Raw genomic sequence first — 16,828 nt, 5'->3', positions numbered from 1 at the left:
TTGGACCTGGGATGTGAAGAAAAGAATTGAGTTTAATTTCTTCATTAACGCCTGATGTAAGTCTTTGCTGCTTGTTCTTTGATTCGCGAGAGTCGAATTTTCTTGTTTTTTTTTAAATTATTTATTAAGAATAACTATAGTAATGATAGAAATATTATTTATAAAAATTTTACTTATGACAATGATAATGATAAAAGTAGTAATATTGATTAATATTTTTATTTGAAGAGATGTTGAGGAAGCCAAAAAATGCATTGGTAAAAAATTCAGCACTGTCGTAAGGGTCAAATACAATTTTAAACCTCGATGGAATTTATTCGTTTCTCCTTCACTGGTGCGTCTCTCCCGTAAAGCTAGAGGGTGCTTTTGAGGAGAAAAAACAAGTTTTCTGTTGCGTTCAACAACATTGGAAATTACAAACCGAGTATGTGGTAACCATTTTTCCTGCAATCAGGTGGGCCAGATTCTTAAATGTCCACACCAATTAAAAATAAAAAATAAATAAAAATTTTACCGATTGTTTGCTTTTTCTTCCTAGTCTCGCATATTCAGTTTTAGCTGCACATTCACTCCTCAGTCATGCTTGATTTATCGTTTAAAAGAGGGATGTTTTCTCGCTTTATAACGATGTTATCCGAATTGCAAAGAATGTCTATTCAAAAGCCTTATTTTTAGGAATTTTTCCAACAACCTAATTATAGTAGAAATTACAGTTGCTAAAGTCGCTTTGCCAATAGCTCTTTTTCATCTACGAATGTCGGATAAGTTACTGTTATAGAAAGTGGAAACTTTGAGCCGATTTTTCAAATGGTTTTTGGAACTTACCTTCTGAGGGGAATCTTCGATCCAACTTTAGAAGTGCTTAAAATGGCGAATATTATCCGCGAGTGTAGTCTTCGGGGTTAGATACGGAAATATTCTTAATATCCAGGATTGTTTAAACAGGTAGTACTTGTTATTGATTCAAGAAACAATGAGTCTTTTGAACATACTCTAATGGCTGATCAATTGACGCAGGCGACTGTATCAATTTCGTCATAAATCCGCCTTTGAATCTTTTCTGTAAACAGACTGAGTTAGGGCCTGTATTGTGCAAAAAAATTCATTCTTCTCGAAGCTTTAATCGACCTTGACAGCTGTCCACAGAAAACAATAAGCTAAACGAGATGTTGTCTTTCTTAACATTTTCGTCAGGTTCACACATTCTATAAAGAGTAAAACACTGAAGTTCGTCTATGAATAATTTTCAAAGGTAAAATAACAAAATGTTCGTATTGTTTCGCTACCCTGGATGCGTGTCAGGCATGGATGAAGCTCATTTTCCAAGTGGTTTCTGTAGCTCGATAATTGAGCACCTAGTTTGATCTTGTACTCATGATTTTGTGGAGTTTGACAACATTTTGACAACAAACGAACCGAACAGCTTGGAATGACAACGTCTATTTTCAACTGAAGTGGTGTTTTTTTTGGAAGAGTTAAACTTATTGCGATAACCTCCTTTAAGCTGTCGATTTTTTTTTCATCGATTTTCTCTTCTACTGCTCATGTTTCATTTGCGCCAGTTATAATATTAATACTCACTCGACTTGTTACGAATCTGTAGCGTGTGACAAAATTTCAGGATTCATTGTTTACATTTCTTTGCCTCTTTTGGAAGGTTTCAAGTGTTCCTATTTTAATAAGGACATCAAAATTGTAGTTTATCACGAGGGAAGCAACTCAACCAAGTTTTTACCCTGGATACAAATGAATACAACAGTTACTAGTTACACTCTGTTCTGTAATTAATGCATCTAAAAGAAATATGTCCCCGTTAAAATTCCTAAGAAAACGGCTGTCAGCTGAAGAACTTGGTGTCAATTGGCTTCTTCTTGTGAATCTTCTTTCAAATTAATGTTTACTAACCAATGGCACGTCTCGCGAGTACTGTGAAATTATACTCTTTATTTGGTCTGAGTGCGTAGTTGAGGTGGTCCTAAAAACCAGAAAGCAATTGAAGAACAAAGTTTACGTGAGATGAACTGTTAACAGCTGACCTTCCTTCGATATGGAAAGACAGCTTTGGTGGAAGAAAGAATTGGACAATAAGAGATTGAGACGAAACTATTTGTGTCCTGTTTACGATCTCAACCCAGCGCCCTCTCGTTTAAACGTTCGTTTCCCCTTCCTCGATCCCCCTCCCTCATGTTCATCCAACGAAAAAAAAATGTAGGTTAGTTAGTTTTATGCGGCAGAGTTCAAACCTGCTGAAGGATCTGCATTTTCAATCATATCTCCTTAAGTGATTATCGAAGCACAAATGCGATCACAAACTCGAAACAATTTAGTAAAGAATACGTACGGTACTAGCTCGGAGAGAGTTTTGAGCTTCGATATCATTGCAAAAAAATTGTACGACGTCTAACTAACTATCTGGAAGCAGCAGCCAGGTCGAATCGCACCAAGGACTTGCCTACAAAAGGTTATGACAAAGTTTTACACCAACACTTAAAAACATTAAAAAAAAACACGGATACGGGGCTCGAATTAAGTTGAAATTTTTCATTGTTCTCTGCTAAGAATAAAATGTTTAAGTTCAGTGATAGCTAATTGGAATCCAGCATTGAACTCTGTGGCTAGACACGAAGTCCACTACACTCCAAAAGGCCTCGCCTGGCGTGATCAGTAGGGCCCAAATCGCTACTCGGCCAACGTTGCCTTCTTGGTCTAAGCTGCTGCTGACCATGGAATAAAACCGACTGCGTTCCGCGACTTCGCGAAGCAACAAATTCACTACATGTTGGGTGACAGTGGGCGCAGTTTCGTGGTAGGATTTGGAACCAATCTACAAAAAAGGCTCATCACCGTAATAGTTCTTACCCATTGTCTCTAGTCATTTGAGACTAAACAGCCCCCAAACAAATCTGCAGTCCCTGAAGGGTGCGTATGTTAGAGGCCTGGGTATGAACGATGAGTCTAAGGATAGCAGAAAGGACTTTTCTAAGAACAGGGTAGCTTGTTTGTATGATGCTTTATTTGAGATTGTAGCCAAGAGGACCTGAACGCTGGCTTTCTTGTCTCCATTTAAATGCCCAAGTTTTCAATTTATGGAATAGGCTGTGCAGTATTGTTCAACTTTAGAGAGATAATTTTGATCTTGCGTGGCCTTTGAGAGACAAGACGGAGTCATATTGGACTTGTGTGGCCCTTGAGAGACAAGACAGAGTTGTATTGAACTTGTGTGGCCCTTGAGAGACAAGACAGAGTTATATTGAACTTGTGAGGCCCTTCAGAAACAAAACGGAGTTGTATTAAACGTTAGTGCATTGTAGTTTTGCATCAACCTATTCATCGTGTACCCTCCCATCGCTGTTTGTTCGTACCTCAGTTGATATTATCAGTTGAAATTGAAATGTCATCCTCTCTGGTTTAAACTTATTTTAAGACTGCATTTTTCTGTAAGCCATCATTGGGTATACTATTTTGTTGGCCAAATATGGCAGTTTATATGATACAATCATGTCTTTAAGAAAGGAGAAAATTTACCTAATTTTATGGACAGTCAGAATTCTTCAAAGGCAATTTCCCCGAAATCAAACAGTGTTTTCAATACCAGACGCCGTTTAAACAGCCGAACGAAACAATGGCTCACTAACAATGATTATTTTGAACTGTGAAAATTGTCAAACAGTGACGCAGACATCTGCAACGTCCTGCTATTGAGTTAGTTTTCTTTATTCAGCTCTGTAAACATTGAAGAAGTTTAAGCATCAAAACTGAACATTGTAGTGTTATAGGCGGATTAAAAGCATAAAAGGTTAGCACTGTTTTTTATTTATCTTGGTTTCAAGGTTGATTATTGGCTTTCAAAAAAAGACACCGAGGCATAATTTTTAAAATGAAAAATTAATCTAAAAACAATATTAAAATCTTCAATTTTTCCGCCTTGTACTCCTATACCTCTTGAGCCGCTTCACGTAATTTATTAGGCATGCGCAGTTGATCCTTAGTGCCCTAATAACATGTAGTGGTATTGATCATCAAATCATTGTGATACTGTGATTGCTCCGATTGGTCAGCAACTTATCATGTATTGTATCAAAAAACGAATAGAAACTGGATTATTTTGTATTCATTTACGGCGTAAGTAAACCACTTTAGCGAGGATGCTATAGAAAAATGATAACCTACTTGTAAACCCTGTACCGAATTTCGTAGAAAAGGTTGTGGTTATTAATCGTGGTGAATAGCAATAAAAGCTAAGTTTTTCGTTTGTCTCACGATGTAGTCACGTGTGATGTAGATCGCAACGTTTCGACTGCATTCTGCTAGTCTTCTTCAGGCGATGAGGTCGACTGGTCATGCGTGATCTTATAAAGCATGATGCTCTGCTGTGATTAACTGTTTTTTCAACAGCTCTGATTGGTGCATTTCGATCCTTGCTGTTCACTCAGTGATTTGCTCCCTCAGCGGTCCGATGTCGCAAGTCTCTCCTGTTGTTGTGTTTTTTGATCGTGGGCATCCACGCCAAAATAAACTGCTAATGAAACAGAAAAAAACAAATAAAAACATGCTTCGAAAGTTCTTCTGTCATATTCAATTCTGAATAATACAAAGTACAAAGTTGAATTTAAAGTGTGTTACAAAATGCTGATTGGACAAATATAATTTTGGCTTTTAAATCTCGAATCAAGTGAAAATACGGCTATACAAAAAAAAATTGTTTGTATAATTTCGTTAAATGCTAGGAAACTAAACTTTGGAAAACAAAGTTACAAAGGTACTCACATATCAGTCCCGCTTGTGCCAAAGGTTTAAGAAAACGAAAGGACGAAATTTCACCAAGGCCATACTCATAAACTTACGAAGAACTGCTTACAGGGACGCTAAACTCGCTTTTCACATGCGCGTGGTGACGTTGAAAGGTCCGATTACAAAACCAGTAGAAATATAGACAAGCGGATGAACATTGTAACTATGTTCGTAATCAATTTACTAAAAGTGAGCCTTCTGGGTAGTGTCCTTAACATATGTTTGCGTGGTCAAACTTACTTTAGATACCCATTCACAAATCAACTTCTTTTTCCCTCGTCCTCGTATAACTTAATAAGTCAAAAAATTCCAAAATCTTTCTTTTCCTCTATCGTTCATCTTCTGCGTCTTGACAGAAAATTGCAAAACTACAATTTTTCACTTCATCTAGTCTCCTTTATTGAATTAGTGCAATCCCCTTGGCGCGGGCGGTGAACCACTTAGAATGTAATCTGGGTACGAGTTAGCATTCGGTCAGCTGACTGGTCAGCTGTCATTTGCCAAAATGATATCCCATAATGATAAGCACGCGGGAGTACGGATTCGTGTAGTTTCCTTTGGTAGTATTCTGTGAATTCTTTTCTTTTCTCTATGGTTTGACCATTTAAGAAGTGTTCCTTTCCTTCCTGGATGATCAGAGGAAGGGGAGAAGCCAAAAATTCTGAGGTTGCTCTGAAATAAGGTAAATACTGTCTTAGTTTCGAATGGCGCGTGGTATCTGGAACTAATTCAAGAACGACAGTCGAGCGAGTTATCTTATGGAGTGGATCGTAATTAAGTCGTTTGATATGAGTATAAAAAAGCTTTTCGCGATTGTTCAACAAATAGGCTGTTTCTAAAAGGGGAAGACTTTCGGAAACGTCAACACATTGTATTTGACCTGGTATCCGCGAATCGGTCGGCTTCAGACACTGGTCAGTTGTTTTTTTGATCCCGTTTAAGTTGTCAGCGAATTTTCCTTGGCTAGCTTAACCTTGGCTACTATTAAAAAGATTATGGTAGTCTTCATTTTTGGACTTTCTTTTGGGTTATTTCCACTACATCAACTTTCTTTTGGAAGCGTATTTGGGAGTAATATCATGGCTTGTTTATTGCTGGAAATTAAAAAAAAATTCTTGCTTAGTCGACAAGAACTGTTATTGCTTGACAAAACAAAGATAATGATTATGAGTTCTTACCTGAAGGCTTTTTCATCGAACCAAGGAAGTCCAAAATGCATGATTTTTCATTGGCAAAGCAGAACATTCTCAGTTTTGATTTCTTTTTTCAGTTTGTCTTGTTGATAACAAGTGTTTTTTTTCAATTTCCAGTAAAAGCAACATGAACTCTGATCTAAAAGTGGCTCCTAATGATAAGAAAGACACAAGGTTCCGTGATAATCGTAAGGGATCCCCTGAGCGATGGGGCAAGCCAGGGAGACGTGAAAATACCCCACCTAAGGAGACCAACAGAAGTGACCCTCACTCTATTAGGTGTCGCGTTTTCATCGGTAACCTTCAGATGAGCCGCAAGGAGCTTGAAGATATTTTTGCTCAGTATGGCAAAGTAGTGGGCTGCTCTGTTCATAATAACTATGGTTTTGTACAATTTGAAGATGAAAAGTCAGCTGATGCTGCAGTTGCAAAAGAAAATGGCCAAGTTTATTATGGCAAAAGAGTAGGTGAGTCAGTGGAGAAAAAAGTTCCAGCAAGAGCATAGTGTATAGCAATTTAGCATGGGGTCAAATGTTGCTGTGGAGCTTTAGATAAAAATTTGAAATAACAGGTTTTTTTGTCCCACAGTATTAACAATGGCCAAATTTTAATGGGGTTTTACATAAGGAAAAGTGACACTTTCTTAAAAGCTTTTAAACTAAACAAATCTCTAACATTTACATAACAACATCTTGAACAGCCCAGGCCTGGTGAACAAGGTCCATTGTTCTCAGCTTCCTTTGCTTTGCTGTGTGTCTAAGAGGCTCTTGGTGATGTCTTTGAATTATTAAAATTGCAGATGTCAACTTAGCTGGTGATAGAAGAAAGGAAAAGATGGAAGACAGACCACGCGACAGAGACTCAAGACCACCCTTCCCTTTCAACAGGAGAGAAAGAGAATTTGACCGTGAAGGAAACAGACAATTTAGAAAATCTCCTCCACGTGACAGACCAAGATTTGAAGATTATGATCGCTTCCCATCACGGTTTGAACCACCTCCTTTTGATCGGCGAGGGAGGTCTCCATCTCCACCTCCACCTCGGAGAATGGATGACCGCCCTTATGGTGGTGGTAGAAATGATGATTTCTACATGCGAGACAGATACAGGAATGAACCCCCTCCCAGGGAGCCATATCCACGACATGGGTTTGATCACAGAGGTGATCCATACGACAGAGATCGGAGGGATCCATATGATTCTCCTAGGGGCCCATACCCAGACAGAAGGGATGATCGGTTTGATCGGTATGACTCCTATGGAAGGGATGGTCGTGACAGCCGAGATTACCCACGACCTGGAGATTATCCAGGTCCAGCTAAGAGGCCAAGAATGGATTACGATGGTCCTGATGATATTTACAGCAGTAGCAAAACCATAGAGGCTCCAACTGACTGTGTTATAGTAGTCATGAACAAACAACAAAGGTATTTGCTGTGAAGTGCCATTTCATTGTCAGTCATTTGATGACAATATATTTTTTTAGGTAGAACTGAGAAAAAGCTCTAATTTTTTTATTTTCATTTTGTTCTCAAGAAAGATGATATTTGTGAGGGTTTTATTCAGCACACCATTTTGCTGTTGTTGGTGTAATGATGACCTTCAACTTTCGCAGGTGTGCAAGATCAACTTGTGAGCTTATTAGCAGCAGTGGAAACAATATCAGCCACAGTTGTCAGTCAACTCTCAAACATCTTGCACATTAAAATTTTAAGGAAATGACCAAACATTATAACATGTTTTTCTCAAAAGCTCTTAGAATGTTTTGGGGGTCCAAAACCTCATTGTAAAGTTGTAAAAAAAACTCCATTGTTTCTCAAGATTCTTCCAGTATTCTTGGAGAAACAAGTATTTTTCCCTTCTTGTTTGCCCTTAGAAAGCCTTGCTGTAATTTCTCTTCTAGGAAATGATTTCTGTTGAGTGTGTCTAATGTAAATTGAACAACTGTAGATGGCATATTCGACAAAAGCATGCCAGTGTTGCTAGATGGTCTTTAGTTTGATACAAGTAGATTCCCTGTTTGGTAAAGGGATTTTTAGTTTTAGCCCCATCCTGTCAGGAATCAGAACTGACCTGGACAAATTCCTTTCAATAGGTAGGCTCTTGACACCTTTTGTCCTTCAGAATTTTTAATGACCCTCCCATGATGTGGGTATGGATATTTCCTTCAGTCCAGGAATTGCCTATATTCATTTACAAGTACTTTCTTTGTCTTCTATGCAGAGGCTATGCAGAACTGGTTCAAAGAAGACTGAAGTCTGTTGGACTGGTGGTAGATCTGCACTTTCATGGAACACAACCAATTGTAGAACTCTTGGATGATGTTGCACGGCGTGGCGTGTTGTATGCAATAGTGATAACCAGCCAACATGAGGTGCATCGCTCAGTGACTGTCAACATTCTGCATGGATCACCCCAAGGTAAAGATGAAACACCCCTTGCAGGGAAAACAACACATGCTGGTAAGGGGTTTATGGGGGGTAGGACAAAAGTATTCAAACTTAAATCATAGTGGCAAAACTCAGGAATATGATAAAAATGTTCTAATTACCTAATTTTCAGGGCTTTCAGATGGGAGGCTTTTATGAAGGGAGTTATTTACGAATTATTTTCCTTCTGAATTGTCTCCCAGCTTCACTGATTACAATTAAAGGTTGGTTTTCTTTGTTTGAAAAAGCTGCACTATTTAAAGCATATAAAATTACCATAGGCTTTCAAAAACGATTACATTCAATGGTGAATTGCTGCCTTGCTCAAATGACTAACAACATCAAAGTATAAGTGGTATCATGATAATGGCACTGTCATTATGCCTGGTGTTTTTAGCAAGAAATGTTTGTTTTGGGGGAAGATGTGAGGAGAGGGTTCATAAACAACTGGCTCATTAGGGTATTTACATGCAAATCAGTTTGCTTACAGCAAGTTAGATTTGAACATCATCCTAACCCACAACAGGATGATTGTTGGCCACCATGCATGTGTATCAGACATAAGGTATGGTATGAACCCTGAGTCAAAGTGATTCATCACGTATAATTATGCTTACTTGAACTCAGAGCCATACTTGGATTTCTTTGGCAGAATTATGATCTTTTGTAAACCCAGATACAAAAGGTTTTTTTAATCTTTGATATTATTTTATCTTTCTTTTATCTTGAGAATAAAACTTGCTTTCTTTGTTATGATTTTGTATACTGTAAAACTTTCATATAATTTAGCTATCAATCAGGGAATGGATTGTTTGGTGGATGATCCTTGTATACATGTATATACGACTTACAACTAAAGTGGTGCAATTTGTGTGAATTGCAATCTCTTTTTATTTACCTCTATATATTTGTTCAACATTTATTGCTCATATGGTTAATGATCAATATACAATATTGATACAGCAGTGCAATTTATTTATCCCTTACCCAAAACACAATTACAATTGTCTCTGTATTATAAAATAATGACATTGAAGGGTTATTGACAGACCAAAGTAACCTTAATTAGTTCTAAATTCAAGGTTGCCAATTAATTATGTAATTTTCCTGTGAGTAAAAACTCTATAAAAAATTAGCTTGTCACATTGTTATTAACCCCATCATTCACTCCTTTACCACCACCACCACCACTACTGACTATTATTAATTTCAATTCTATTATTAGTATTATTGTTGTGATTGATGTGTGACTGTTTGAATGCTGTAGTCTACATTCTTGACATTCTATTACAAATTATTCCTTCTTTGTGATAAGTCTTAACATGTCCTGCTTGCTTCTTTTAGTCAAATTCTTGTCATTTGAGTAAGAGAATTTAAACTGTATTTTTTTTTTGACAAAGCAAGATGGATATAAACAAAGTTTTTGGAACAGACTGTTATCTCAACAAAAGTCTTTCCTGTTTTCTTTTGAATTTTTTTTTATGATAATATGGGAGTTGCAAGCTGTAGACATTGCCGGTCGTACAATTTCTGTTAATTACTGTAACTGTCTTGCATGAGCAAGGACAGAGAGACAATATACAAGCTTAACATATTCCATGAGAGGTAGGAATGGGCACATATTTTGACAAAAATAAAGTGTAATAAATGATATACCACATTGGCCCAGCACCCTGTATGACAGTACATATAACAAAGTCATTTACTTTGTATTTTGTAGTGGTTCATGGTTAAATGAAAAAAAAAAACCACAAACACAAACCATACTGTAATGATTACTTTTCAAATTAGAGATGACACGGAGTACTTTGTCACTTGGGAAGAGTTCACCTACTTGGTAGACACTGAAATTCCTTGTGGGACAATTTTTTCTTATTTTGCTTTAGTTTTGTAAATGTGAAATGTGACAAGTATTGGTGTCTTTCCAGTGAGTTCAGTTGCTATTCTATTTCAAGTTACTCCACCAGCACTTTGGTACATTGCAGAGCTTTATTATTTATTACACAGGTGTTCTTATTATTGTTCTATAATTATACTCGTGATTTAATTTACTTCGTTTGGAAGAAACTGAAAGACCCTAGCATCTTCTGTCTCTTAAACCTCATTACTCTTCAACCACTGACAGAATATTATTCTCTCTTTCTCATTAAAACTTAAGATGATTAAATTTTGCATAGTGACATTGATCTAAGGGTGAGTTACACATGAATGTCAAATGACAGGGTCATGAACGCAGAGATCTGCTTTATAAATATTAGTTACATTATCATCGCCCACATTGAACGTGTGATGTTTCTACATGTAGACTCTCTTACAGGCTTAGCTGAAGTATATTTAACCAAACTATAGAAATTAACCTTCTGTGTGTGGTTGTTATTAACTGAAAATGGTTGACAAATATTTAGATGTCATGTATTTCATAAACTCTCAACTTATTAACATTCTTTCATAATTTAAAACCTAGAAGTTTCCTAGAACCGGTAAGTTGTTAGTAATTAAACATCACGCTCAATGTAGTGATCACGTTATTGGGGAGTTATTTACGGAAATGAAATGTTAAGACTGAAAACTTTTAGGTTTCATTTTGAAGGGTCATAGACCATAGAGAAAAAAACTCTTATACGGGCTTAAAACCAATTTTCGTTTTTTCGTTAATATTTAGCTTGTGAGCTTTGTTTTTTCAAACAATATTTAAACTATTTTAAGTTTTATCATGGCATGTACTTGTGTGTGCTTGCTGTGCTAATTAATTTATTTGCTATGAGTGGGCTCGACTTTGTTAATACACCATTTGATTATGCATTTGTATGATGGGCCGTAATTCATGTGCAATATTTCTTTTAAATCATCTGTGGCATGTGTGGGTAATAAAAAGTTGGGCTGGGAAGTAAAATTATAAATTCTTTATCAGCGTAGCACATCACCAAAACCAGCATCCACAAGAGGAAAACATTGATTTTTTTTGTTTCATGACCTGTTGTCATCTCTTGTTTCAACTTGAGACCCATTTTATCTCCATACAGAGCATAGAAACATGCCTCTTGATGATGCTATGAGACTCGTTGGTCAAAATTTTGATCAGTACATGCAAGATCTACGTGAAAGAGCGAAAGCTAGCAGTGTTCAGGGAAGTAGCAAAGATGTCGGTGAGACAGTTTCCAAAGAAGAAAAATCATCCGAGATATCATCCCTTTTGAGTAAAGCTGCAGCTGGTGGGAACCTTTCTTCAGACCAGTTAGCAAAGCTGATTGATGATTTGTCGAAACGCCAGCAAGAAGTTGTAGGAAGCACCTCAACAGCCAATGGCAAGGGAGGTAAAAATTCACCACGTGATTTTTTTTCTCTGCAGTCATCCAACCTTTGTCACCATGGTCTTGGAAGCTAAGTCAGCTTTATTCAGATGTACTGCGATTTTTTTTGTCTTGACTGGAAATAAGATGTGCATCGTGTGGTGCCGATTCACTTTACATCAAAACTTATTTCTTCACATTGCATTACAGATACTAAAATTGTGTGGGAAATTGAAATTTCGGATCCAATTTCTCTGTTGGCCTGAAAACAAGAGCAAATTAAGACAACAGAGTTTTTCTCAAAGGGTAATGAACATGCAATTTATCATCTTAAATCTGTAACATCCTTGCCGTAGCTGAAAATAGCTAAAAATCTTGAAATTTTAATTCGTAATATAATTGGGATGATATGAATTTGGACAAGGAATTACTCGTCAAAATGTGGCTTTTAACCAGAGCTGCCTATATAACTGTTGACCTGAAAATGAAACTTTCCGGTTTTAATTTAATGAACATGTAACTAGAAGAAAGGTGCCTGTCAATGTGTACTGATCGAATGGAACAACACTCGCTCTCATTTAGGACCATGACTTACATTGTATGTGTACTCATTTTTAAGTGAAGTTTTGGGAAACTCAAACTTTTGGGAAACTCATTTTTAACTGAAGTTTTGGCCTCGTTGGCACATTGGGATCGGCCATTCTGTTCAAGCGCAGAAAGCATGCATAAACGGCCCGTAGGTGACGTCAGTTCGGTGTAAGAGATCAGGGTAAAGTGAATGTGCATAAGTATGACACGTTTTACTCAAAATCCATCATTCTAAATTTCGGTAGTAATGGGCCTATCATTAATGTGTTACACATCTCTTCAGAAGTATATTTCTTTTTTGTCGGATTGGAGATGCAGTGATCTTAGCGTAAGCTTTAGGTTGTGCAAATTTTCATTCCTCACGTCAATGGTCCCGCAGTCTGGTGAGCTCCACAGATGAATTTCCAACCAATCTACACCATTTCCTGCGAATATTCTAGGAGATGATCAACATCAAATATGAGGTGGAATGTGGTGTCATAATGCACCATCTTGAATGAAATAATTAAGATGGTATTTGTAGAAATAAGCCTCTTTGCATGTTATTCATCCTGTGTGAGGGTAGGAGAGACATTTTTGAATTGCCTGGAGGAAGTGTAGTGTGGAAACTGGAATGTAATAAGTTTCCTTTGCAGGAAATAGTGTCACGAAGTATTGCAGGGCCTTTTATCCCAAAATGATGAGTTTTCTCTAGATTTCTGATGTCCCCGGATATGCTAATGAACTAAAATTTTGAAACTTATGATAAGCATTGGAATTCAAGTGGATGTCCTTGCCTGAAATTTGTGACATCAAGATAGTGTATGAGACTTGCCATAATGAAAGAACTGTGCAAGTAGCAAATTGAAATGTATTGAAAATTAACATATTGATATTCAAACCAAAGAAAACTTCAAATTGTCTGAGCTAGTTGGTACTCGTATTTTGGCAAATTAATCAGGGATATATTAACATTTAGCTAGCAGGCAGTCTCAGTATGATTGAAAAGTTGTCATATTTGAAAACTTTACTTTTTTTTACTTCTCTGATGATCAAAGTCAATAACTTTTTTCTCTGATGACAATCCTCTGGGTGTTTACGAATGACAATAACATTTGAAAAAATAACAGACAATGACAATGCAACGAATGACAGTGAGATTTTAGCTAAAGGCTGCTTCTGGAAAACCCAGAAAATCGTAAATTTTTTTTTAAATTTCGAAATTGATACATTGAGCTGCTATGCTCCTTCTCTTTGCTGTTTTCTGTTTCCTGTGGTATGTCTACAATATTTTTATTGTTCATCATAGTTCCATTTACACCCGCTTTTTCACCAGGATTAGCGACAACTCAACCAAGTCAGCCCGCTGTGGATCCTCAGTCAATTGCCAAGCAACAAGCCGACCTTCAAGCTAAAATACTAAGTATTTTAAACCCTGGAGGAGTCGCCAAGTCTGGTGGTACCTCGAGTAGTTCTCTGACTCAGCAGGCAGCCATGTCAAGTGTTGTCCCTTCACCAAATGTTGCTACTGCAGCGAAATCGGCAGCACTTAGCACTACTGCAAAACCAATCTTTCCTCTGTATCTTGCCCAACAAAAACTTGTCACGCCAATACCAGGTAGTGGAGGATACTTATCGTCTTCAGCAGCACCTGGCCCAGGGGCTTTAACAGGTGCGACAGGATCAAAGACACTGTCTTCTACTCCATCAAATCAAATCGGAAAATCTCCCCAAAGTGCAGTACAATATGGTGTTACATCTGCATCGAGTTCATATTCTGCTGCTTCTGTCAGAACAACTCCATCCGCAGCATATCAGTACACCAAACCTGCAGCCCAAGGAGTCCAAAGCACCTACGCTACTGGTGCTAACCGAGCTGCGACAGCTTCATCAAGCTCTTCTTATGGCTCTCCGGCAACCCAGCGATCTCAGACGTACCCGGCTGTTACCCAGGCTCAAAAATCAACTGCCTCTTCTGCCACCCAGTCTCCAATTTCTGCTGTTTCAAAAGCTGGTCTTGCTGGACAAGCAATAGGGACAATTGGCTTGCAAAGACCGAATGCAGGTGGCCGTGGATCACCTGGTAGTTTGAGTGGTTCAAGGCCTGGTACAGGCGCCCCTGGAGTCCAGATGAGAGCCCCATATCCAATGGCATCTAAAGGTAGAGCTGGTTTACTAGGAGCTTCCCCGACAGCTGGAGTTAGAGGACCCACACAAACTGGTGCTGCCAGAGCCCCTGCACCTTCAGGTTCTCCAGGTGTACGCATGGGAACTCCTAGAGGTCCCTCACCAGTGGGTAGAGGTACTGTGAGGACGCCATCCCCAGCAGGCATGCAGGGACAGGCTCGTGGTAGAGCCATAGCAGTCCGGGGTGGAGCTATCTCTGTTCGTGGTGGGGCAGTTGGTGGAAAAGCTGGAACTGGTGCCGCTAGCACGACAGGCGTTGCTCTCTCTCAAACAGCTTCCCCTAATAGGGGTACCCTTGTTCAGCGAGGTGCTCCAGTCGCACGGGGCATTCCTACCAGAGGAGGAGGAACTGGTCCAACACGAGGTTCTCCAGCGAACCGAGGCGCTGCTCGCGGTGGCTTAGCACCTCGAGGGGCCCCTTCCTCTCGAGGTGGTCTAATTTCCCGAGGGGGCCCCCAAATGCGTGGTGCTCCAAGCGCTCGTGGTGGTCCTTCACAACAGGGTACCCCAATTCGTTCGTTAGGTCCTGGTGGAAGAATTGCTGGACAAGGCCCTATAAATCGTGGTGCGCCTCGGGGAAGGCCCATGATGCGTGGCGGTCCTGGTTTCAGAGGAGGTCGTGGAAATTCCGGTGGATACTAATAGGGCAACATGATGTGGATTTTGCGGACCTTTTAATACAGAATTGAACAGTGTCATAAATCTACCATGTTAGTGTATGTGCAAAGTGCATGCTTTCTTATTTGCTTTTGTTGTTTTAGTTGTCGTGTATCGCAACAAAAAGTGAGAGACTCCTCTTACTCCGCCACTTTCGAAAGAGAAAGGTTTTTATGTAAATTTTATCAGTCACCGTCAGAGTCTTGTTTCTTTTTTACTTATGCCACTCTATTGCTGGCTAGTTGTAGTTGTATTTCTCTCGCGAAGATCATTCTGCAACATGCTTTTATTAAAGAAGTCGTAAAGTTTGACCAAAAAACTGCTTTTTTTGAATGAATTTGAATGAATTTTTTTGAACTTGAATGCGAACTATGCTGAAGTTATCTTCAATCTACCGAAATAGCTGACAGATAAACACGCGAATCCTACACCCAGTTTATTTTATTACGTTATTAACGGTAACTGGAACTAACTGGGCCCTTGTTAAAGGTGACACATACAGATATGTAACTTGTAACGTTTCCAGAATCTCTCTAACTTGTTGTTTTCAAACCAAATACATTTTATGATGAAATTTCTGTTTTCTCTTTGGTCCAAATTATTCCTCTTTAAATACTTCTGTTTTCAATGTTGTATGTTTGCTCGAATTAGTCGCTCAATATTTCCCCTTGTTATTGTATCGTCAAGTCATCTAGTTACCACAAGATTTGCATTGTTTTGTATGCGGTTTGGTCATACAGGAAGAGTTTGAAAAAACTCTTCAGGAATTAAAACATGCTGCCTGATCTTTTAATTACTGCAACCGAAAATTTAATCGTGATTACATGTGAGTGGTCACACGCTGCGCTAAGAATATGCATTTATCTGTCGAAGCTATCTGCAGTGGTAACTTATGTGTAGGGGAAGATCTTAGGGAAGCAGTGCATTTGATAGCAGTTATTCCCTCTGTCTCTCTAAGAATATGCAGGTACTTTCCGAAGCTATCTGCACTGGTAACTCATGTGCAGGGGAAGATTTCAGCAAGCAGTGCATTCGATAGCAGTCATTCCCTATGTCTCTCTCCATGCTGTTGACGCGGAGTGACTCTGCTTGTTCTTCTAACCTTTTTTAAATAAACAACTGATATCCTTATAGAGCGAATTACAGCTGAAGACTGCTTTCGCCCACCAATTTATCTACTTTTCACATTCTTATTTATTTTTATCCTCATTATTATTATTATTGTTATTGTTATTGTTATTGTTATTGTTATTGTTGTTGTTGTTGTTATTATTATTATTATTATTATTATTATTATAATTGCTATTGTTATTGTTCTCGTTTTAAAGCGAATTTTAGACGTTTCGTTTCCTGGTAGTAGTAGACTAAGTACAGGCGGTACCATTAAGCTATGGAACCTTAGATAAACCTAATCTCGAGTGTTGACCGTTGTTGCACAAACGTTTACATATTGCACTGGTAGCAAATGAGCAACGGTGGGTTTGCTGTTACAAATTCGATCATAGTGGTTTGTAAGCATTTACTGTAAAGATCATTTTTGGGGGGTTACGCGATCGTTAAAGAGTTATAAGTATATTTAAAGTAATCCTGACTATACCATACAGTACCCGGAAATCGCAGGCAAGCTCTTGTCGCTGCAAAGAACATTGTTACAGAACAGACACGACTACGCAACACATCATGCCAACACATTCAACTCGTTCTCCGCATTAGT

General features: G+C 38.4%; 1 protein-coding gene across 6 annotated transcripts; it reads left to right on the top strand.

The window, feature by feature from the left end:
• Positions 1-5,290: 5,290 nt before the first annotated feature.
• Positions 5,291-15,688, top strand: LOC113674049 (uncharacterized). 6 transcript variants are annotated; one of them, XM_027190524.2, is made up of 6 exons: positions 5,294-5,473; positions 6,102-6,451; positions 6,784-7,411; positions 8,208-8,404; positions 11,437-11,727; positions 13,607-15,688. In XM_027190524.2, exons 2-6 carry the CDS (start codon positions 6,112-6,114, stop codon positions 15,097-15,099), a joined length of 2,949 nt encoding a protein of 982 aa, XP_027046325.2. In that variant the 5' UTR covers positions 5,294-5,473; positions 6,102-6,111; the 3' UTR covers positions 15,100-15,688. The 6 variants fall into 6 exon arrangements, with proteins under 6 accessions (XP_089055787.1, XP_027046325.2, XP_027046324.2 ...); XM_027190523.2 differs by having other exon boundaries at positions 8,208-8,446; XM_089199662.1 differs by having other exon boundaries at positions 5,302-5,473; positions 6,386-6,451.
• Positions 15,689-16,828: the final 1,140 nt, after the last annotated feature.

The sequence above is a fragment of the Pocillopora damicornis genome, chromosome 3 (genome assembly GCF_964200805.1).
Source record: "Pocillopora damicornis chromosome 3, jaPocDami1.2, whole genome shotgun sequence".
Classification (NCBI taxonomy): Eukaryota; Metazoa; Cnidaria; class Anthozoa; order Scleractinia; family Pocilloporidae; genus Pocillopora; species Pocillopora damicornis.
Note: the sequence above shows the minus strand (reverse complement) of the source record. Positions and strands in the feature narration are given on the sequence as shown.